The sequence below is a fragment of the Indicator indicator genome, chromosome 6 (assembly GCF_027791375.1).
Source record: "Indicator indicator isolate 239-I01 chromosome 6, UM_Iind_1.1, whole genome shotgun sequence".
Classification (NCBI taxonomy): Eukaryota; Metazoa; Chordata; class Aves; order Piciformes; family Indicatoridae; genus Indicator; species Indicator indicator.
Genome location: NC_072015.1, coordinates 15,731,050 through 15,755,651, shown reverse-complemented (window position 1 = coordinate 15,755,651; position 24,602 = coordinate 15,731,050). Strand labels below are relative to the sequence as shown.

The window sequence follows — 24,602 nt, the reverse complement described above, 5'->3', positions numbered from 1 at the left end:
GCCGTGCGCCGCTGCTCCCGCCGCCACCACTCTCCTGCAGGCCGAGCGCCGCCGCCACTCTTCGCCGCGGCTGCCTCCGCCCCTGCCTGCCCGCCGCCTAGGCACGCAGAGGCCGGCGCCGGGTAGCGGGAGGCGGCTTCTGGCACCGGCGCGGCCCTGGGGTGCTGCGGGCGGGGAAAGGGACCTAGCCGCCGGAGGACCCGCCTGGTGTCGACAACATGGCAGCGTCCAGCCGGGCCCAGGTGCTGCGGTTGTATCGGGCTCTGCTGCGGGAGAGTCAGCGCTTCAGCAGCTACAACTACAGGTGCGCTCCCGGACTGGTCGGGGACGGGTTCTGGGGCAGGCAGCGAACTACGCCGGCACCGTTTCTCCCCGTGAAGGCATGGGACTAACGGAGTCGGAGGAGGGGGGATGCCCAGCGGTGTTCGGGGCTAGAGAGGAGCCGCGTGGGGTGCTCGATTTTGGTGGCCCTAAGGGATCTGTGGCCTCCGGGGAGCGCGCGGAGGAGCGAGCGGTTGCCCGTGCCCAGCCGTGCCCTGAGGGAAGGAGGCAAGAGTGGGCCCGGCTGCAGCTATCTGCCAGAGCTTGGGCCTCCGCCGGGGAGGCTCAGGGAAAGGTCAGACCCTAGTCCCAGTGCTCCTCTCTATGCCTGGCCTCGGGCTGCCTCAAAATGCTAGGTTAGGGACGGTTCCTATTGTAGGAGGAAAGAACAGGACAGAGATTATTGCAGCCTCAGAAAGGTCGTGTCTGGACTGCTTGCTGCTCTTCTGACACAGAGGGGAGAGCCGGGGACAGCTGGTAGCCTTGATTGTGAGGCAGGAGACTGACTTCCCTGCCAAAGCCTGGCACCATGGGCAGTGCCCAAGCTCAGAGTGCTCTGTGCAATGAGAGAGCAGAGTTTAGATGCTGTGCTGTATAGCTGGCTGCCTGCTCTGGCCACTGCTGAAAGGTATGCACCCATTTTTGCTATTAGCACAGGCCGGGTCTCTAGTAGATATTTCTGGCATTCACAGAGGGTGTTCCCCACCAGCATTGGTAAAATCGTATTACTTATTGGTAGTTTACTCATTTCACTGCCTACTTGGACCATGGGCAGAGACATGTGAGCTACCCTTGTGAATCATCTCCGGCCTGGCAAGAGCTGGGAACAAAAGCCTTTGAACTTGCATAATTGTGGTTAACTGCACTCCTCAAGGCATAAACCTTGAATACTAGGTTCAGTTTTGGGTGCCTCACTACAAGGACGTTAAGGTGCTGAAGCAGGCCCAGAGAAGGGCAACAAAGCTGGTGAAGCACTGGAGTGCAAGTGTTCTGAGGAGCAGCTCAAGGAACTGGAGTTGTTTGGCCTGGAGAAGAGAAGGCTGAAGGGAGACCTCCTTGATCCCTACAACTCCCTGAATGGAAGCAGAGGAGAGGGGGGAGTTGGTTCTTTCTCCCATGTAACAGGCAATAAACCAAGAAGAAATGGCCTCAAATTGCACCAGGGGAGGTTTAGGGTGGACATGAGGAAAAATTTCTACCACAACAGGGTTTTCGAGTCCTGGACCAGGTTACTCAGGGCAGTGGTGGAGTCCCAGTCCCTGGCGGGATTTAAAAGCCATGTAGATGGGATGCTGAAGGACATGATTTAGTAGTGACCTGGCCATGCTGGGTTAAGAGTTGGACTCAATGATCTTAAATGTCTCTTCAAAATCATTCTGTGATTCCCCAAACCTCATGTGTGAGACAATGCCCTAAGAAGAAAGCCTGCAGGGCTGCAGCTGAGGCAGGAGATTATAAACCTTCACTGCTAACTCCATGCAGAGCCCACAGCAATGGAAAAAAGCAAGCTAGCCCTACCTCAGTGGTTGTACCAGTAATTGGTGGCATCAGGCTCACAGACTATATGTAGACCCCACTCTGCCCAACCCATTCACAATAGAGCACAGGGTACTTGTGAAATTGTCATCTTTTCTTTAAACCATACCTGGAGCCCAGCCTTCCTCCCCAGGTCCCCCCAAAAATGAAATTTACACCTGAGGAGTTTTGGCATGCAGCTCAAAGACAAGGCTAACTGCCACATGAGGTGCAGCAGTCTTCTGCTTAACACAATGTAATTTATTTTTTGTTCTATTTCTTTTCATGTTCTTATACTTGAAAATGTGAAAACACCTGAATCATAAGCTTTCTGTTTACCTTGGATATCTGGGTTTTTTTGACACCATATTGTGGTGTAACTTTTCCTTTTCACAGCATCCCAGCATATTGGGGTTGAAAGGGATCTCTGGAGATGAAGGGCTAATGCAGCATCACCCGCATGCAGGAGGTTTCCACAATGTCCAGTTGGGTTTGGAATTTCTCCATAGAAGGAGAATCTACAACCTCTTGGGGAGCAGCCTGGTCCAGTGCTCCAGCACCCTCACAGGAAAGGCCTCTATTTTTGAACAGCCTGTTCTTAGGTAGTAAAATCTTGAGGTGTACACACACTCATGTGCACTAAAAGCAAGAGCAGTTTCTTGTAAGAAACAATCAGCAGCTATTACATAGAGAGATCTGCTGAGACCACAGCAACAGTTCTGCCTTGGTGTTTATGCTGCACCCACAGCTAAAATGGACACCCTGCAAGCTTCTGTGCCAAGATAAGCGCTCCTGCCATGTCCTCAGGGCTGCTGTAACGTGATATTGTAATTCCCTGGAGTAAACCTCATGACTTTGTAAAGAACCAACTGGTATCAAAGCAGAAAGTATTAAAGATTAATCTCATTGATTCGTTGTTTCAGTTGGAGAATTTCAGAATCTCTTTGTTGCAAGCTTGTTATTGTCGTTAGCTTGCTGTGCTTTTCCTCTTAAATGTTTATGTATTGTTTGTGATGGAAAATTCAATATTTTTGTTTTGTGACTTTACTAGTACATGTATTCTATATGTGATCTGGTAGTACCAAATTTTCTTCTGTCACCCAAAAGAACTTCTAGCGCCATAACTGAAGAACAGCGTTCATGTCTTAACAAAATCGAGGTCATCACTGATGGCCCTCAGAATAACAACACAGAGGAGCACCTCCAGAGTACTGCAGTAAATGTTGTGGAGTATTTGGAGGCCCCAGATGGTTCAGGTTTTAACAGCAGAGAGATTTTAGTAGACTGTAAGTAATTTCTTGTCTGACCTTCTGCTTTGTTACCCATACAGATGGACTGAGGAAGAGTGATTTGCACTGAAGGAAAATTAGTAGGCAAAGAGGGAAGATGTTAGATTTTTAGTCAAAAAGGTGTAAGTGTACTGTTTCCTCTTCTGCTTGCTTGACAAAAATTAGATCCTCTGATGGTTTATAATGTGTCAGATTACAGAATCACAGAATGTTGGGGGTTGGAAGGGACCTCTGAGGGTCATCTAGTCCAACCCCACTGCTAAAACAGGTTCACTCACAGAAGATTGTCCAGGATTGTAACATATAGGTGGATTTGGTATCTCTCTAGAAAAGGAGATTCCATAATGTCTCTGGGCAGTTTGGTCCAGGGCTTTGCCACCCTCACAGGAAAGATTTTTCTCATGTTGCATCACATTGTAGGGAAAAGAAGTGGACACACAAAGTAATCACTACGTGTGTGTGTGTATTGGTTTCAAGAGGTCGGGAATTAGCTTTCAGTCATGTAATCCTTTGTCAAAAATCCCTGTTTAAAGCAAGCTGTGAGGCCATTTTGGATGCTGGAGAAAGTATGATAGGTGTGTGAATCTTATTACAAATGAATCTCCATAGAATTGCAGTGCTTTTTTGTTTTCTTGAACTCAGTAGCATTTCGATCAAAAGATGTTTAACATAAATTTAGAAAACAGTGATTTATGAGAACTGAGAATTCTCTGTTTCTTAATCATTAGCTTGTATAAAATTGTTTTATTTTAGCTGCCAGACAAACTGGATTTAAAAAAAAAAAATCTTTCCCTTAAACTATAATCAGTTCAAATAATCACTAACCCATTGTGGTAGTGCAGCTTATATAACTGAACTTCTGTGACTTTGCCTGTAAGAATCATAGTAGTTTGGGTTGGAAGGGACCTTTAAAAGTCAGCTAGTCCAACTCCTCCTGTAATCACTAGGGAGAAATTCAATTTGGACAACAGATTGCTCAGAGGCACAGCTGACCTGACCTGGAATGTTTCCAGGGATGGGACATCTACCACCTCTCTTGGCAACCTGGGCCTCACTATCTTCTTTGTAAAAAATACCTTCCTTCTATCTAATTTCCCTCTTTTAGTTTAAAACCCTCACCCCTTGTCCTGTCACAAAAGGTCCAGTTAAAAAGTCTGTCCCCATCTTTCATATCTGCCCCTTTAAGTGATGAAAGGCCATAATAAGTTCTCTGTGAAGCTTTCTCTTCTCCAGACTGAAAAACCCTAACTCTCTCAGCCTGTCCTCAGTGCAGAGAAGTTCCAGGCATGTGGTAGTTTCTGTGACCATTTATTTTCTCAAAGAAACGTACAGATTATCACAATGCTCAGCTGCAGTCACAGCCAGCACTAAACATCTGTTCATCATTTCCATAAGCAGGAGACGTGGGCACAGGCTTCTTGTCTGTTTATCTTACGGATGGCCACTGCTGATGGTTACACAACCTGCAGACTGTAGAATAGCAGTGAAAAAGTTAAACATAGTTGGGAAGCAGGGAACTGAATGTGGAAGAGGTTAGGTACAAGCCATCACATTTGATCAAGTTTAGGACTGAATCCCTAGTGGGATTCTTGGTGAGACAATCATTCATTCATCAAACGTGCCTCCACTTGTAATCAATGTTTTTATTTATTTAACTAACATCTTCCTTCTCAGGAAGTTGTTTTAAAGTCAATACAGCTCAAACAAAGTGCTTAAGACACAGGACAAGCTGCAGCGTGTCCTAGAAATTTGTAGATTGAATTATGTTTTGGATGTCAAATAGAAATGCATTGTGTTGCCTTGAAACTAACCTGCTACCAAATTACAGAAAACATATCTGACCCATCTGAAATGTCACAGAGTTTTGTAGTCCAATAAATTAGCAAATGGGTTTTCAAACTAATGTTCTTTGTATATAAACTAGTTGTGAAGGAAGGAACATTTATTGATTTTGAGTAGTTTTATCACTATCCAGAGCAAATATGGCTCACTCATAATGCCTTTTCTCTGACCTAACTTACACCATGAAAATAAATGTTTGAGTGTTTTATTTACAAAAAAATATTAAGAAATTTCAGTTAGACCTTTAAATAGATATCCTGATTTGCAGGGCTATTAAACATATTTTTTACTAAATTTCTTTTTCCTAATATCCAATCTAAACTTCTCCTGGCACAATTTCAGGCCATTGTATCTCGTTCTATCACTTACTACTAGGGAGAAGAGACTGCTCCCACCTCATTACAACCTCCTTTCAGGTAGTTGTAGAGAGCAATGGGGTCTCCCCTCAGCCTCCTCTTCTCCAGACTGAACAATCCCAGTTCCCTCAGGTGCTCCTCATAAGACTTGTTCTCTAGACCTTTCACCTGCTTTCTAGCCCTTCTCATGACAGTGCAGCACCACAATGTCTTTCTTGTGGTGAGGGGCCCAAAACTGAACGTGGTATTTGAGATGTGGCTTCACCAGTACCAAGCACAGGGGCGCAATCACTTTCCTACTACTGCTGCCCACGCTATTGCTGATACAGGCCAAGATGCTGTTGCCCTTCTTGGCCATCTGAGCACACTACTGGCTCATGTTCAGATCTGTCAACCCATACCTCCAGGTCCTTTTCTGTCAGACAGCTTTTCAGTCACTCTGCCCCAAGCCAGTAGCTTTGCATGGGGTTGTTGTGACCCAAGTGCAGCACCCCGCACCTGGGCTTGTTAAACCTCATACCACTGACCTCAGCCCTTTAATCCAGCCTGTCCAGATCCCCTTGAAGAGCCTTCCTGCTTTCAAGCAGATCAACTCTCCCACCTAATTTAGTGTCATCTGCAAGCTTAATGAGGGTGCACTTAATTCCCTCATCCAAATCATTCATAAAGATGCTAGACTGGCCTCTGACTGGATTTCACTCCATTCACCATCACTCTTTTGGCCTGACCATCCAGCCAGTTCTTAATCCAGTGAGGCATCCACCCATCCAAGCCACATGCAGCCAGTGTCTCCAAGAGGATGCTGTGGGAAACAGTGTCAAAGGCTTTACTAGAAGTCCAGATAAACAACATCCACAGCCTTTCCCTCATCCACTAAGCGGGTCAACTTGTCATAGAAGGAGATCAGGTTCATCAAGCAGGACTTGCCCTTCATGAACCCGTGCTGACGAGGCTCAATCATCCAACAGAGATTCTCCTTAGTCCTCCTTTTGTTGCTAAAAAAATTGTAGAAGGATTTCCTGTTCTCTTTAACAGCTGAAGCCAAATTAATTTCATATGGGCACAGCCTGTTCCTCCACTGTTAGGACATCCCTCTTGAACAGTGTCCAGCCTTTGTGGACTTCTTGGTCCCTCAGAGTTCCCTCCCCATCTCTGAAACAGGTCGAAGTCTGCCCACTGGAAGTTCTGCTAACCCCCTCTTCTCCAGTAACTGAGAAGTCTATCATATTGTGATCACAATGCTTAAGACAGCCTCTAATTATTACATCACCCACAAGTCCTTCTCTGTTTGCAAACAGCAGGTCCAGCAGGGCACCTTCTATAGTTGGCTCCATCACCAGCTCTGTTAGGAAGTTGGCCTCTACATACTCTACGAACCTTTTTTGAAACACAGTGGCTTCAAACAGGAAGAAGCTGGATTTAGATTAGACATTAGGATGAAATTCTTCCCCATGAGGATGGTGAGGTACTAGAACAGGTTGCCCAGAGAAGTAGAAATCTGAGCCTGGAAGCACTCAAAGACAGGTTGGATGGGGCCTTGAGCTACCTGGTCTGGTAGGAAGTGTCCTTGCCCATGCTTCGGGGCTTGGAACCAGACAATCTTCAAGGTCTCTTCCAACCCAAACCATTCTATGATAATCACAGTCGTCTGTATCTGACCTTCCTGAAACACTTCATGTATTGTGCAGAGGCACTGTATTTACAATCCCAAATGTATTACAAAAATTATATTCAGTACTCTGAATTAGGCCGGTGATTTTGTGTTTTGCATTTCAAATGGGATGGGGTTTTTTAGGCTCTGGATTTGACTAATAAGCTTTGCATGTATTAGCATTTTTGAAGCTGCTAAGTATTACATGGTAATTTCAGATATCCATCATTATTGTCAAAATTGATGTTGCACATTTGCTAAACTAAAACATGCAGTGCTTTGCTTTAAATGAGGGAAGGTCATTGAGCCATATGGGAGGTCCTGGACTGGTTGTCTGTCACTACTGACTTGAGTTATAAGAAACAAAGATTTTTGGATAAGCTCTAAAGCTGATAGAAATGGATCAAAGGATGAAGTTTGGTGAATAACTCCCAGTATTCCAAATACTGTAACTTCTGGTGTGTTGTGTGTAAGCAGACAGAGTAAGAGGTCTTTACTCCATATAGATTGTTTAATAAATTGTATTTGTGGTTTATTGTTTGTCGTGTGATGTCTGGATTCTAGCTAATTTCAGTCTGATTTATTTTACTAGATTCATCTTGGATCTATGATGCTTAAATTCTTCCTCACAAACAGGTCTAATTGAGCAAAACCCAAGAGGCAAAATTAATCCTCTTTATTCCTAGTATCCACTTTTGCAAAGTGATCCAGTAAAAGTTGTTAGGAGTCTGTTCTGTACACTAAATATTACAAGCCTGTCAAAATTGCCAACAAAGCTTCACCTCAGATAACCTTCAGAGAACTGTTTCTTTAAATCTTTCATAAGTCAAAATGTCTCAGTTGTTATTTTAAGACTTTGTGCTGTCAACATATTTCTGATACTCAATCCTTTTTCTCAGGAATTGGTGTTTATACTTTCCATATTAAAAGAATAATATGGGTACCGTAACTAGGCATTTACCAAATCTAAATCTTTTATTTCAGAAATAATGCTGTGCTTCAGAAATCATGGAGTCATTGAACAGTTTGAGTTGGAAGGGACTTTCAATATCATCTAGTTCCATCCCACTTGTCAGGAACAGGGACAACTTTTACTAGACCAGGTTGCTCAAGTCTCCATCCAAACTGGCCTTTGAACACTTCCAGGGTTGGAGCCTCCACAACTGAGAGAAAGGAAATCTTGTCTGGGTTTGTGAACAAGGGGAGAGCAGTAGATGTTGTTTACTTATGCTTTAGGGAGACTTTCAACACTGACTCCTACCACATTTTTATATCCAAGTTACTGTCTGGGTCCTTTTAAGAATGGTTGAATGCTTTGGCTTAGAGGATGGTAGTTACTAGGTCTTCAGGAGTTTATCTCAGAACTCATGCTGAGTCAATGACCCAAAGGAAGTAATAATATTTGCTCATTAGCTATGCAGGGTGACCTTTAGGATTTTGAGATACTGGTAAATGCAGAGTGGTGCTGAGAAAATATTACTTGTGGAGGTTTATTTTGGAGACACACTACTGGATACTTAAAAGCAGGTATGTCTGCATGGTGTCTCAGCTTCTGTTCTTACACTCTATCGGAGTGCAAAGATACAAGAGTGAAGGCTTGAAAAGGAAAAAGATTATTTTTTATTGTCTGATATGACATAAGTAAACATTTTGCAATAAAAATACCTCAGTCCCCAAGCAGCTGTTATTTCCTGAAGTACCTCTGTTGTGATTTCATTTTTTCTTAATAGCTGTTGTTTCAAACTTCACTTCTTGTAGGCTTCATTTTTATGAGGACACGTTAGTTTTTCAATGGTGCTTTAGGGAAGGAAAAAGATGAAGTCTTTGAAGGTAGAGCTGAATGACAGAGTATTAGGAAAGACTGTTTTCTGCTCATAACTCTGCAAATTTTACTATTTGGGGTGGGGGGGAATTGGTGTCTTTTAACATGAGCAGGTAGTGACCATTCTGTTTGAGTCTGTGGTAATGTTTTGGCCCTGGTGGTGTTCTCGCATTAAACTCCAACCACTATTTTCTCCTGATAGGCATCTGTTGTCTTGCATAGCCATCCACCTGCGGTAGCTTTGCTCCAGAGCCATTGCACTGAGTCTGTTACCCGTTGAGAACGTACTTTTGATTTAATTGTGAGTTAATTGTGTGACAGATGCACATAAGTAGAGATCATGAAAAGCATTTTGAGTGTGGATGCGTAAGAGAGCACTCAGTGAATTTATTCAGCTGTACACTCTTTTCTTGGGCCCTGCTGTCACTAGCTCACTAGAAGGTGTTTGCAGAAAATAAATCAAAGGTGTTCCATTCTCTAATAAAATTTCAGTGTACTTGGATGATGAAAAGAAAATGCCTCATTTCATCTTTCAGCCTTTTTGCAGTATCTGTTTCCAAAGAATGGTCAGAAAAATAGTAGATTGTGAAATGCAGTTTGAGTCTTCATTTGCAAAGATGTCTCTTAATGAACACTTTTGAAGTCCTAGGATCTTTCCCGAAGGTCTGTAGGAGCTGTTTAGGTATACTGGATGCAGAATTGCTTCCCCTTGTATTCTGCCCAACTGAGGCCACGTCTGGAGTACTGGGTCCTTTGTAGTCCTCCTGTGTAGCGCAGTCTCTCTTCCATTGCTTATAGAGTCTCCTTTTTGGTCCAAGTAAGTCCAGGAGCACCTTGTTCATCCATGCCTGGCACTCTTGCCTGCCTTCTTTCTTCTTGGAATGCACTGCTCCTGGACTTGGAGGAGAAGGTCCTTGAATACTGACTAACTTTCTTGGACTCCTCTTTCCACCAGGGCTTTATCCCATGACGTTCTGCTAAGCAGATCCCTGAAGAGGATGAAGTCTCCTCTCTTGAAATCCAGAGTAGTGAGCTTGCTTCACACCCTCTTTGATGCCTTAAGGATCTTAGAATTATAGAATCATAGAATTGTCAGGGTTGGAAGTGACCTCAAGGATCATCTAGTTCCACTCCCCCCTGCCATGGGCAGGAACACCTCACAACTAGATCAGGTTGCTCAGAGCCACATCCAGACTGGCCTTAAAAACTTCCAAGGATGGAGCTTCTACCACCTCTCTGGGCAGCCTGTTCCAGTGTTTCACCACCCTCATAGTGAAGAACTTCTTCCTGACATCCAATCTGAATCTACCCACTTCTAGTTTTGCTCCATTCCCCCTAGTCCTATCACTACCCAACCTAAAAAGTCCCTCACCAGCTTTCTTGCAGGCCTCTTTCAGATTGGAAGGCCACAATAAGATCTCCTTGGAGCATCCTTGGCTGCCCTTAAGTTTCACATCACTCACCAGCCCCTCCTTCTTGGTAAGGAAAAGATCCAGCATAGCACCTTTTCTTCTGGTTTCCTTTACCACCTGGAGGAGGAAATTGCCATCCATGCATTTCAGGAACATCTTAGATTGCTGGTACCCTGCCACTCAGTCTTTTTGGTCAGGTGGCCTGTAGCAGACCCCCAGTATGATGTCACTTTCCCTTGCTTTCCCTTTAACCCTCACCCATAAGCTCTGTGTCGCATCTTCTATTCCCAGGTGGAGCTCCATGGAGTCCAGTTGGTCTTTTATGTAGGGGGTCACCTCCTCCCCTACCTGTCTTTCCTAAAGAGCTTATACCCATCTAATCTCCTGCTCCAGTCATGGGAGCCAGCCCACCATAACATTTGTGTCACTGTCATTAATGTTTATAAAGGTTTAAAGAAATTGCAAAAGGAAAATAAAGTGCAACTTTCTGACTGTAGACACAAACTGTTTGGACGGTGTTTTCTCAGCACATACCTTTTCTTTATTGACAAATGTTTGGTGTATTGAGAGGAAGAGAGAGAAAAGGAACAATTAATGCACTATGTGTACCAATCAAAAACCCCAGTCTGTAGGCGTAATACTGAAGAAGAATTTGGTTTATTTCCAACTCTGTTTTTTTATGTAGATTGCATTTTGAAAGGCTTGTACCCAATAATGGATATGTCCTGGTTGTTCTTTTTTCTGTTAAGCTAAACATATATCATCTATATTTATATAGTCTTTGAATTTTTTGGAATTTTTGCTCAGTTTAACCTCAGACACGTCTATGGGGTGATTTGAAATCCCTCTGTTACAAAGCAATACATTTAAACTATATCTTAATGTTCTGGGATTGTTTGTTTTCTAGAAGAAATAAGCGGCTTCCCCTTCGAATCTTACTAGGACAACAGCTGCAGATGAGAAAAAGCTTTCATATTTAATACATTCTATTAACTTCACACATAAAAACACACACACACTCACTCGCACACCCCAGTGTCACATTATAGGTGAACAGACCCTAATTAAAAGCAGGCACCATCTGCCAGTGTTGGACAGCAGGGTGGCACTCCAGAGCCATCATGATTCCTTGGACTGAGATGTATTATTTATGAGTTCCAAGAGAAAATATGCTGCCTGGCTGGTGGAGCCAGCATTAGGGACTGGGCAGCACCATCTAATGGTAGTGCTGCTGGCAGTTCATCTTCCCTCTTCTTCCTCCCCACTCCATGGTCTCTTCCTCAAATGTTTTTATTTTTCAACATCATCTTTGGAGTTTTTAATCATGTTTCAGGCCATTTGTGTCTCATGTTTCAAAATTATACCAGATTTGAAAATAATATTTTAAATGTTTTGCTCTTTGTGGTGTTTGCGGGAGCATTTTTTCACTTCCAGTGCCATATGCAGGGTTTTACATTCTGTGGTAAAGACGATGTGATGTGGTGGTAGAGAAGTGGGACATTATCAAGATAGCTGAGCAGCATCAGTTTACTGCCATTTCTCCTGCCCCTCCCAAGCACATGTCTAGTGAAAGTTATCTACTGCTTAGCCTGAAAATTGTATTTTACTCTTGGAATTTGCCCTATTTTTTTATTGAGCAATACACTACAAACTGTATAAAAATTCTTCACTGGATTGAAAAGAAAGGCATTGAGAGATAGCTGCAGCTTTGGCTTTTCCTTTCCGGAAGCAGAGATCATTACGACTTCCTGCCTCAAAGATCATGTCCTGTTATTGCTTCATAATTGGAAATGGATAAGGAGGTATTGGACTGAAGGTGAAATATACTTTGTCAGGAGAGAAAAGGTGTGTTGGGGAAGGAGCCCTTATCTGGTGGTTGGTCCATCAGTTTGTCTTTGCTGGATTACAAATTTAGATCAAGGTCTGAAAGACAAGGACCTGGAGTGAGTCCAGAGAAACGCAACAAAGCTTCTGAAGGGTCTGGAGAACAAGTCTTGTTAGGAGCAGCTGAGGGAACTGGGGTTGTTTAGTCTGGAGAAGAGCAGGCTGAGGAGGGAGGGACCTTACTGCTCTCTACAACTCCCTGAAAGGAGGTTGGAACAGTGAATATCAGTCTGTTCTCCCAAGTAAAAAGTGATAGGACAAGAGGAAACAGACTCGAGTTGTACCAGGGGAGTTTTAGGTCTGATCTTAGAAGAAACTTCTAATCAAAAGGGTTATCAAACACTGGAATAGGCTCCACAGGGAGGTGGTTGAATCCCCGTGCCTGCAGGTGTTTAAAAGATGCAGAGATGCGGTGCTGTGGGGCATGGTTTAGCACCAGACTTGTTAGAGTTAGATAATGGTTGGACTCAATGTTTTTAAAATGTCTTTTCCAATAGAAATTATTCTAAGGTTCTATGAATAAAACAATCTATGCATAAAACTGGGCAAAATATGTGTGTGTGTATGTACGGTTTTAAATCATCATGCTTTAAAAGAGTTGAAATGTCATAAACTGTGACACATCTATGAACACACATTTTATTGTTTGTGTTTAGAATGTATGCCATCAGAAGGATAAGAGATGCCTTCAGAGAAAACAAGAATATAAAGGATTCCGAAAAAATAGAAGAACTAGTGAATAAGGCCAAAGCAAACCTAGAGATTATTCATCGGCAGGTATGTTTGTTTCTCTCATTTTATCCAAGAGTTCTGCACTCCTCGGTTAACTGTCTTGTGCCATTGATGATGGAAAAATATATCTTTGGTCAAAACCACCTCACCATCTCTGGTTGAACACTGGTTTTTGTATGTCTGAGTTTGAGGGAGTGGGAAACATTCATTTATCCATGATGGTTGCAGGTGGGCATTTAGGGATGTTTGTTCCATTAATCATAGCAGGCCTTACTGTCAAAAGTTTCCTGTTCCTGCTTTGTAAATATGTATGTGGGATGCTGAAATGAGGAGGCCGCTTTGTAGTACCTTAATATTCAGGGTTCCATTACTTGAAGTGGGTAGAATTTGATGCTTGCTGGTTCTGTGAGCCTAATAACAAAAAGCAGTTCTAAGTCAAGTGGTGGATAAGTCTACCTAAAACAAAAGCTTTTCAGCTTTTCTTGAGACAAAACTTGCATCTACTGACTGACAGTACCTTGGTACTGTAGACCCTATAGGTGCATGGCAGGGCAGATTCTTTTCCTTCTATGCTGTACATCTTGTCTTGCACCTTTTATGAAGTTTTCTATTAGCCTAAAGATTGTCCTGCATCAGATAGAGCTTTCATCTGCCTTGAAAAGAGCAGCAAGAACAGGCAGGCTTGGTAATCTTTAACTGACCCACACTGTCCTTTGTAAAGGAGTAGGTGGGCTTGAGGATATTTTGCATTCGTGGGTTGCTAGTGAACACTTTGATCAGTCATAAACATGTATCTGTATGTACACAAATTTCTCTAACAAGCCTTTACATGAACAATCCCAGAATCATAGTAGCTCGATGTTTCATGTAAACATGTAGCAGCCTGTATTTTGGACTGGTAAAAATGTTGTGCATTTAATTCTTTGATCAAAAAATGACAGCAATAAAGCTTAGGCAAGATTTGTTATGTTCTCTTAGCATGGATTTTGCTTTTTATGTCAAACCAGCAGAACCATTTTAATCTGCCAACTTTCTTTTTTCACATCTTGCTGATTTGTGGTCATGGTAAAGAAATTTCACAAGAAATCTTTCTTGAGATTGAGAGAATTCACTGAGAACCACATTTTGCTCTAACACATAATACGTAAATCATGGTTTAAAATGTTTTATACATAGCTGCAAACTTTTCAGTCAGGAAGATGTTCAGAAGCGAAGAGCATGTAGGATTCTCCTTCCCTGAAACAGCACTGTTTGTTACCAGATTCTGAAAATCTCTCTACATGTTTCCCCTTTTCAAACAAAAGAAACTAGTATTTAATACATATATCTTAATATGTTAAAATATCTTAATATATCAAATTCTTGACAAGCAAGTGGCATTAAGTACCAATCTTTTGCACTTGTTAGTTTGAGGGTATCTCTGCTCAAGCGTTAGGGCTGGGTCAGCTACTAAACAAGTGGCAGATGCTCTCTATGAACCCTCTCCTTTCGCAAAGGGAAAAGAAAAGGAAGAAGGGAGAAAGACTGATGGGTTGGGAAAGAGAACTAAACCAGCCTGAATGGAAGTAACGATAAAATGGAATAGATAAAAAGAAATACAAACCAATATCCAGCCCCTTATGGCAGTGATGTTACCATCACCGCTGATGCTAGGGGCAGGCACTGGTGAAGTCCCAGACTGGTTTCAGCAGCAAACAGGAACTGAAATCAGGAGCTGGATTTTGGAACTGGATTCAGGAACACATGGATCAGGATCAAAGGCAGAATGGACAGAGTCCTCATTAGACACCAGCTATTGAACATGTTTGACCCTGGTGATCCCTCAGCTTTGTCCTGAAGATCACATCCATGAGATGGAATCCCTTGTTGGTTAGTTTAGGGTGACCTTCTCCCTGCCGGTGCCAACTCTGACTTCCTGCACCCCAATATGGGTGTCCTCGTTTAAGACAGCCTACTCTAACAAGACTCACTCCCATGATTGAGAGTAACAGAGAAAAAAAACCCTGTACGTTGAGATGAAGAGAGTTTAATGGAAATAATAGAATGTGCAATTACCTTAGCTATTTCACAGAAAAGAAAAAGCAAAAGCAGCAGCAGAAGCCAGCCATAAAACAAACCCTCTACCCCCCAAAAAACTGCAGCCAGCCCAGTAGAAGAGACCAACACCCCAAACTGGAAACCAGAATAAAGCCTGTGGGAACTGAACTCCAAGCCCCATCATCATTTGCTCCAGCCAGCACTTTCATTATAAAGCTGGCATGACATCCACATGGCAACAAATACTCATCAGCAGATTCAACAGGCTATCCTGACTGGTCCATCCCAGCCAAAACCAGGACAGTGGGGCACAAGATTTAGCAGTGTCCTTGATCTGCACGGGAACATGTCTAAACCAGAGCCATACTGCTCCTCAGCCCAAGGCAGTAACTCTAACCATCAGCACTATCACTGCCAGAAGCAGCTGCTGTCTGTGAAAAACATGCCCTGAACTTCAGAAAGTGCCATCACTGAGCAGAGACTGAGTGGAGAAGTCAAATGACTGAACAGAATCAGTTTTAGCGCAAATCAGGGCATTTTGTCCTTGGGACACACCAGCATAATGCAGAATGGCTTCAGTTTAAAAATTTTGGAGGTTTATTTGTTTATTTGTTGTTTCAAATCTCAGCTATTTAAGGAGTTTCTCCCACATACAAAAGCAATGTGGTACAGCTAAAGTAGTTTTAAATCAGATCACCTTTTGGTATCACTCCATGTAACAATCTCAGGAAGAGTATGCTTGAAAAGTGAGGAATATTAAAGTCTGATGCAACTACCCACTTCTAACACTGCTGAACCAGTGAAACTTACCTCGAAGTACCTCTTACATGTCACACTTCTAGTAAGGATTGAAAGTCTAATCATGCTGCATTCAGTTTTGGAAGAGTGAATGTGTTTATCTGACCTGTTTGCATGAGTAACAGACAGTAGCACAAATAGTCACATAACTGACAATAGTTGTTTTTTTTAGCAGAGAACAATCTAGTAGAAGAAAATTAGTTTATCAAGCTAACTTTTAGACGTGAGTTCCTTGCAAGACTCAATGTTTGGGTAATAACGATTTCTATTACATATCAGTGTCCTCTTGCTTTAAGCTATAAGGCAAGATAAATGTTGGGAAAATAGCAAGTGTCTCAAAAGCAAGCATTTGATCAGGACTATTAAAAACCTTAGCATCTACATTCATATTAATATTTACTTGCCGTTCAATGATCTGTGAAAAAAAAATCGCTCTTTCTCCCTCTTTTTATTGAAGATAATGAAATCAACTGACATTATGAAGATAATGAAGTCATCTGACATTATGAAGACTTTATATTCAAAACTAACCAAGCATAATATAAAGGGCTTTTATTTTTAAATGCAGAAGCGCTGAAGCAAACAAAATCATGGAATGGTTTGGGTTGAAAAGGACCTTAAAGATCATGCAGTTCCAGCCCTCCTGCCATGGGTAGGGACACCTCCTACTAGACCAGGTTGTTCAGTACTGTGTCCAACCTAAACACTTACAGGGTTGGAGTCTTCACAACTTCTCTGGGTAACCTGTTCCAGTGCCTCATAAGGAAGAGAGAAGAGAGAGAGATTGTTTTGGTACAACTAGTTTAAGTCCCTTATTTCTCCAGTGGAATTTGTTTAGAACTATCATTATTTTCCTTTTTACACCCAGTAGTGATTGATTTACATTTTACTACTTTCTGTCCAACATCTGTGGAAAATTTTTTAAAGGCATAGCCTAAAACTACTACACAGGGGGATCCCAACAGTGGGGCACTGGAATGCAGGCCACAGTTTGCTCTCAGTTGGAGGGGTGTCCAGTATATCTGGAGTTCACTGCCTAGGGGTGGAAATACAGCCCCTCCATTTGTCATGTGCTGATCCAGACTGTACTGGAACAGGGTGGAGCTCCAGAACATCTACATTAACAAGTCTGTTGTGTACTGCAAGGTGATCTCATTTTGGGTGAGAATAGACAATGAATGAAGTATGTTGTATCTTGTATGATACTAATTGCTGCTGTGCACAACATAGATGGTATAGAAAAAGGGTTCGATAATGTCATGGTTTCAGAGAATTGGATCTGCTGATAAGTATTTGATACCTTACTGTGATCATGCAAGCTTTATAATGAAAGTGCTGTCTGAATCAAAGGATGATGGGGCTTGGAGTACAGACTGTAACCTGAGATGCTCCTTGTTTCCAGGGGCTGTTTACGGTTACTAGCTTGGGGTCTCTTCCGCTTCACTGGCTGCTGCCTTGGATACTGCTTTTTCCACTTGATGGCTTGTTTGATTTTTGTGTGTGTGTGTTGTTGTTGTTGGTTGGTTGGTTTTTGTTGGCTTGGTTTGTTTGCACAGTATTGTGGGTTGTATGATTCCACTAAAGTCTCCTTTTCTCAACGACAGGGCTTTTTGTGCTACTTGCGCTCCCAGACTATGTGTGGGAGGCTTGCTTGTTAGATCAGAGTGTCTTAAACCACTGCTTTGCAAGCAAGCCTCCCTCTACAGCCAGGACAAAGCCATCATCTCTTGTCACTACATGCCTTTGTAAAAAGTCCCTATCCAGCTCTCCTGTAGCCCACATCAAGTACTGGAAGGCTGCTCTAAGGTGTCCTCTGAGCCTTCTCTGCTCCAAGCTGAACAACCCCAACTCTTTCAGTCTGTTTTCATAGAAAAGGTGCTCCAGCTCTCTGATCATCTTCATGGCACTCCTCTGAGGAAGACATGAGATCTAACATACTTTTTTTGGCTATGTTTAGAGTTTATTATGATGTAGCACATCTTCCTCTTGCTGACTTCCATAGCGTGTCAATAGAAATTAAGTAATATCCCACTTTGCTGACAATTTGTTGTTACTCTAAAATCAAATTTATATTCACTTTACATTCTAATTTATGGTTTAGTCATCAAAGTGACCATTGAAGTGTAAGGTTCATAAATAACTATTTGAATCAGCCTAGTGGGAAATGTGAAGCAGTGACAGATTACTGTCATTTTGTTCATGTCACTCACTGTACAATTTGCTTGAATGTTCTAAAACTAGCTTTATGAAGCTGAAAAGCATAGAGGAACATTAATCTCTGCCTTAGTCCTCCTCTGCTTGTTAGTTTTCAATTTAAAAATGGGCTGGCTAAAGTAAGGAACAACTTTGATTCTTTTCTCAGTGCTGTTTGTGTAGAGTATTCGTGTGTGTGTCCTCTGTAAACAGAAGTTTGTGGTGTCTTCCCTGTGAAGTAGGGTGTTAGGAGAAATCCACTGTCACAAGTAAATCCAAAAGAAGAAGTTTACAAAGTTTTGAGGTGGGGTCTTGAGGTCTTTTGCATGTTATTCTAACAGCCATCTCCCATCTCTGCTAACATGAGTTTCCATCACTGCTGGAATATAGTAGTGGTAAGAGAATTTGCTGGTGCTGAGAGCCAAGATTTACAGAAGCCACTGTGAAGGCAGGATAATGGTGAGTGTTTTGAAGTAGTTGCTATGCTCATTGTGGCATGTGCTCTCTGAAGTTTTGACCTGGAAATATAAAAGTGAAATTCCAAAGCTGTATCAGACCTGTGTGCTCTGATTAAATCTCTGTGATAATTTATAGTTAATTTCTCTCATTTTTAAGGATTTCTCCTCAGTACTTTCTCCTCAGTTTTAGATTGTAGCTGTAAGCAGTCATCTTGTTAAGCAGCTAAGAAGGTTCATTTTTGTTTTCCTGGCAGCTCTGAAGGCTCTAGTATCAATTTTACTGGTTTTGAGCTCACACAACTATTTCAGTAAAACAGTTTCAATGTTTTGCAGCCTTTGTTTGTCCCTTTGATCCAAGCATAAGCATGCTTTACACAAATCTTTACCAGAAAGAGAAGAAGGTGCACCGAGAGCTGTTAAACAGGACATGTGGATCTGCTTCCTTAGCAGCTGCCTGGTCATCGGTATTTTCTAAGGGAACAGATGAACTTTTGAGTTCTGAGGAGAGGAGGAACAAAGGAAAACAACATAATAAGAGTGACTTTGAAACAGATTTGGTGAATTTGGAGAGAAACCCAAGTGCCCTGGCTCTCCAGGTTACACCTTTGAGTGTCCAGAGCAGAAGCTTCCATTTAACTACCCTGATGGAGAGAGAGATTGTATTTTCACAAGTGATTTGCTGCTGTTTGCCCTGCTGTCTAAATTACAAGAGGCAGGTCCTGCCTGCAGTATTAAGCATCAAAGTAGACCCTGTACTGAAGTAACCCTTAGCGTGCAAGCCACTGTGATTCAGAGGTAGAATGAGGCTTCATGTTTCTGATCTAAGAGCCTCTGTGTAAAACACAGCATATGATGTATGATTTTAAAAATAATTATTTTTATATATAGGTAGTCTGTTGACATTTGACAGCTGCTTTTAAAAGATTTTATTTTCTGTCATAAGGAGCTGTCATTGTTTTTGTTACCTGCATCTTGTGGTTAATCCTGTGAGGTCGGGGCTGTATCATTAACAACAAGTAGTTACATAATGTGTCCAGAGCTCTGAGCACCTGATGTTAGGCACAGAGGAGGGCTGTCTCAAGGAGAGGAAAAGGACTTACTTTCGAGTGAGCAATTTGGTGAGGCAGTATGTCAGATCCCATCAAGCGAGTGCAAGGTGTAGACTTCCATGTGGAAAAGAGTTAAGTTTTGTCAGCTTCATTGGTCACTAGCTCTTTGAGCCAGTTAGCAGCACTGATTGAACCAGCCTGCTGAAGAAAGCTCCAAAAGTAAGGAAAGCTCCTGTTTTCAGGGAGATATATCTGCCACCCACTTCTTCATGCTTTCTACTTTCCTGTGTTTGGTGTCTCAAGGACTTCAGCCCAGTGGGTGGCTGTTGCAGTAAAACTTCAAGGGGCATCTTCCAGATGAAGTAAGCAACAGTGAGTGCCTGTGTCCCCTTGTATAGATATAAAATACTGCCAAGAGAGGGAAGGTAGAAGTAAGTGCTGCTAGTTTTGATCACAGCTCAGATGACTTCTGCCATTTTTCTAATACAACTCTGTAATCTTGAATTGAAGCTCGCCAGTCTTGAGTTGATGCCTGCCAGTTTTGTTTGTAGTGGTGACAGCTGAAGGAGAGTTTGAAGGTTTAGTTTCTAGCATTAAAGTATATTAACCTTTGAGCAACTTATGTCTTTCTTTGTGTGGTGTCTGCTGCAAGGCAGAGGATTTGTGGAAGATCTCTTTTTTTACCGAGTAGGAAAAAGGGAAGTATGGCTATGTTATTTATGAAACATAGTGTGATTTATGCTCACATCAGCCCTCTCCTAATCATCTCTCTTCAGTGGTGTTATCCATGGTACCTGGGTAAGCCATTTTTTTTTAAGTACAGCTGGACCTTGAGGAAACGAAAGGGAGTGTTGTTTTGAGGACTTCTGAAAAAAGAGACAACAGTGCTGTTATTACAACAGTGATCTCTGTTTTGATCTCCCACCTTTTGCTGATTGCTTTTTATTCTGTTGTTGGTTTATTTCACTTTCCTTGCTGATAAACCTTTCCTTCCTAGTTTCCTACTGCTTATTTAAAGGAGACAGTGTCAGGTTCAGCGGCATCATAACCCAGCAGGCACACTTCACTCCAAGAGGAGCTTTGGCACATTTGTCGGGTCCCTCAGATCTGCAGGACTGTGTCCTGCTGCCCTTGAACTGCAGGCTAATTCAGGGCAGTGATGCTGGTGGTGACGCCCTACTGTCCAACAAGTCACCTAGTCCTGGAGCTATGATACAGTGGGCTACTTAATTACAGTCTCTCCACCTATGCTCACTCATCAGTCTCCACATACCACAGTCACAGTTTTTCCTTCTACATCTAACAAAGGAAAGAGGGAGCATTTTAGCTCCTCTTTAAGGTACCTGCATTCTTTTCTGGCCTCTCAGATGGCTGTGCTTCTCACCTCATACTTTGAAAACATAGTATGTAAAATCTCCCTATGCCACCCTTAAGTCAGATGTCTCTTTTTGTTCCTTCTACAGACAGTTTGTCAAGTTTAATAATTTATTCTCATCTTCATTCTCAGCATAAGGCCATCCTGCAAAGAGCTCTATTTTGTCCTATTTGCTCCAAGAATCTGCTTCATAAGTGTTTTTGTTTCCCCATCTGAATAACTTCTTGCTTCTTCTGCTGGTTCAGTCCCACAACTCTTCCATTATCCCAGTTGCAAAGACACCAGTTGTTTTCCTGTTTTAAAATTACTTGTTAGAATGAAACCTATTAATAAAGCGCACCAACATTAAGTGTCATTTCATAAAAATCTGGGAAAAGTTACTTCAGAAGGGGGGGAAAAATGGTCTTCTTCATGGTCCTGTCAGGTGTGTCTGCAGGAATTGGAATCTTCTGGGTGTCCACTGAATTACCCTGTGGTTTGACATGGCACTGAATGTGTTCTCTGTCACCAATACCATTTGACTGTATTTGCAGACAGGTAAACTCACAGTGATTTATTTTGACAATAAACCTATGTGTGGCCATCACATAAAGCTCTTTCAAACAAGAAAACTTTATCCCTGATGTCCTGTGTTTCAGTTTCATCCTTTTTTGCAGTAATTTGGATTCTGTCTAGAGTCTCTGGGCTAAGCTGCTTGTATTTGAGGGAAATCTTTGATTCTCGAAGTTGTGATGAAGGCCAGGCTTTAGGGAAGGAAGTTGCTAGACTACAATATCAGCATGTCTTACCCAGCCCTTGGAAGTTGAAGCAGGGAAAACTATTTTCTAGACAAGCGTGTACAGAAAAGTTTAATTATTTTTTACGCAGTCTCCTTGATACTGGTGCATTGCTGCTGTCTTCAGCTCTGTGCTTTCTGAGGTGAGCCTGGGGTTTTTTTTGGACATTAAAAGCTGTATCTGCAGTGCCCTTCATCTTGGTGACAGGCATTATGCCAGTACATTAATTCGGAAAACAAGTAAAAAGAACCAAGAAAAAAGAAGCTCAAACTCTTCCAGTCACTTTTAAATCACAAAGTTACTGTTTATTACTGTTGTTCTTCTCTCTGGGGTACATCAGATGTATGCATCCCCCCGCTTCGAGGTATGGGCTGCCTCAATGTCCTTCCCAGGCTGTTTGCATTGCAGGAAGTGTGAACCATTACTGAGCAGGGTTTGAAGTTCACCTTTATATTGACCACCTGTAGAATGTACACAAATGCATACTTTGTTTTGAAACAAATGCATACTTTGTTTTGAAACAAAGATCTGCTGTTTGTCCTATAAAGAAGGTCTTGTTCCTCACCAGGGCAGTTATGAATATTGCAGTGTGGTGGCTGAGTAATAGTTCACAGTCTGTGTCCTGTGAGCATAATTCATTTGCTGAGTAGTTGCTTTGGCATTTTTTAACCCTATTTTCATCCAAGAGTCTGGTTAAGGACAGCAGTATGTGACCTCATCACTTAGCCTTTCACATTAATGCAAATCTTGTTTGTAATTCTCATGATTTTGTTGCTTGCCCAGTCTCAGAATCCCAGCATGCTGGGGGTTGGAAGAGACCCCTGGAAAACATGCAGTCCAACCCCTGCTGCTAAAGCAGGGTCACTCAGAGCGTGTTGCCCAGGATTGCAGTGGCCAGGCAGGTTTGGAATCTCTTCACAGGAGGGCACTCTTCTCTGAGCAGCATCAAATCATAGAATTATAGAATGGTCTAGGTTGGCAATGACCTTAAAAATCATCTAGTTCCAACCCCTCTGCCGTGGGTGGCAACACCTGCCACTGGACAAGGTTGCTCAAGGCTTCATCCAACCTTGAACGCCTCCAGGGAAGGGCCATGAATAACCTCCCAGGGCAGTCTATTCCAGTGTCTTACCACTCCTACTGTAAGAAACACTTTGCAGCCTGGTCCAGAGCTCTGTCACCCTCACAGGAAAAAAGTTTTTCCTTCTGTTCATTTTGTGCCTGTTGACTCTTGTCCTGTCACTGAGCCCCAGGTCTCTCAGCCTTTCCTTCTCAGACAGATGCTCCAGTTCCCTCAGCATCTTTGTAGTCTCTGTTGGACTCTATCCAGTAGTTGTTTGTCTTGAACTGGGAGCCTAGAACTGGACACAATACTCCAGATGAAGCCTTACCAGGGCAGAGTAGAGGGGGAGGAGAACATCCCTAGCCCTGCTGGTCACACTCTTCTTAATGCACCCCAGGAGACCATTGGCCTTCTTGGCCATGGGGACACATTGCTGGCTTATGGTGAACTTGTCCACCAACACTTCCAGGTCCTTCTCTGGCAGGTCAGCTCCTAACTTCTACTGGTGCATGGTTTGGTTATGTGTTCAGATGATGTTAATTTTAATTTAAAGTCAATTTTGTTTCACAGAGGTCTAATTTCTGTGCACATTTGTCAGTAGTGAATACTTACTGGGGGTGATTACTCTCTTAACTGCTTGTGCTACATACCTCTGGGAGGTTAATCAATCTTGTGCGTTTTAATTGACATCAATAATATGTATACATTTATCAATATTTCTTAATTGTCAAGTTGTAACAGTGGAACTCCAATAATAAATCATGCTGATGGTTAACTTCATACATTGGATTTTTAAGAGTCTCCTTAAGTAGTTTGACGTGGTTTAGATTGTTTTTACATTATTTGTATGAGTGCTTATGGGGAAAGATGAGAAAAAAATAGTGTGCAATGTTGTGCTTTTGAATAATACCAAAGAACTAGCCCGCTGACAGTAAAATACCACATGCATGGGGTGTTTTATGGGGAAAACAAAAAGGAAGTTCTTTCAAAGTGCTGGTTTTATTACTAATAATTTTGTATGACAGTACATGCACATTTTTTGTGCTATCCCAAGGGGCTTCTCAGGGCTGGGACTGTTTCCCTTCTCTCAGCTCTAGGAGCAAGGCAGAGGGTTGTCCTGGTTTGACAGAATGTAGGTTTACCACCCTTCCCCCTCCCGCTCCCCCACAGGGAAAAGCTTGGCAGGGGAAGGTAAAATGGATAAACAAAAACAGACTCACACAGAACTGGAAGTTAATAAAAGTAATGTTAACAAAAATAAACAAAGTAAAAAAAGTATTAAGGGAAAAGGAATATATACAAAACCAGAATCAGCAATGGACTAGGCCCCACCATGCATCAAAACAGCTTTCTGCTGGCAAAGTCTCCCTCCCACGCAGCAGAGGCGAGAGCAAGAGCCAAGAGAGTGAACTCCGGAAGTCCTGCCTCTTAAGTAGACAATATCACAGTGTCACAGAGGCTGGAAGGGACCTCAGGAGATCATCAGGTCCAACCCCCCTGCCAGAGCAGGATCACTTAGGGTAGTCTGCACAGGAATGCGTCCAGGTGGGTTTTGAAAGTCTCCAGAGAAGGAGACACCACAACTCCCCTGGGCAGCCTGTTCCAGGGCTCTGTCACCCTCACTGTAAAGAGGTTTCTCCTCATGTTGAGGTGAAATCTTCTATGTTCTGGTTTGAACCCATTGTTCCTTGTCTTATCACTGTGCACCACCAAAAAGAGCCTGGCCCCCTCCGCTTGACACCCACCCCTCAGATATTTATACACATTGATCAGATCCCCTCTCAGTCTTCTCTTCTCCAGACTAAATAAGCCCCAGGGATCTCAGTCTCTCTTCATAGGGGAGATGCTCAAGTCCCCTAATCATCCTCGTGGCTCTCCATTGGGATTCTCTCCAGCAGGTCTCTGTCTCTCTTGAACTGCGGAGCCCAAAACTGGACACAGTATTCCAGGTGTGATCCACCAGGGCAGAGTAGAGAGGTAGAAGAACTTCCCTCGACCTGCTGGACACACCTTTCCTGATACATCCCAG

General features: G+C 42.7%; 1 protein-coding gene across 1 annotated transcript in view; it reads left to right on the top strand.

The window, feature by feature from the left end:
* The first annotated feature begins 218 nt into the window (after nt 1-218).
* Nucleotides 219-24,602, top strand: part of LYRM4 (LYR motif containing 4) — a 78,075-nt gene continuing 53,691 nt past the window's right edge. Inside the window, exons 1-2 of the mRNA XM_054381685.1 lie at nt 219-304; nt 12,749-12,869. Coding sequence (XP_054237660.1) covers nt 219-304; nt 12,749-12,869 — 207 coding nt within the window. The remainder of the gene's footprint in view (nt 305-12,748; nt 12,870-24,602) is intronic.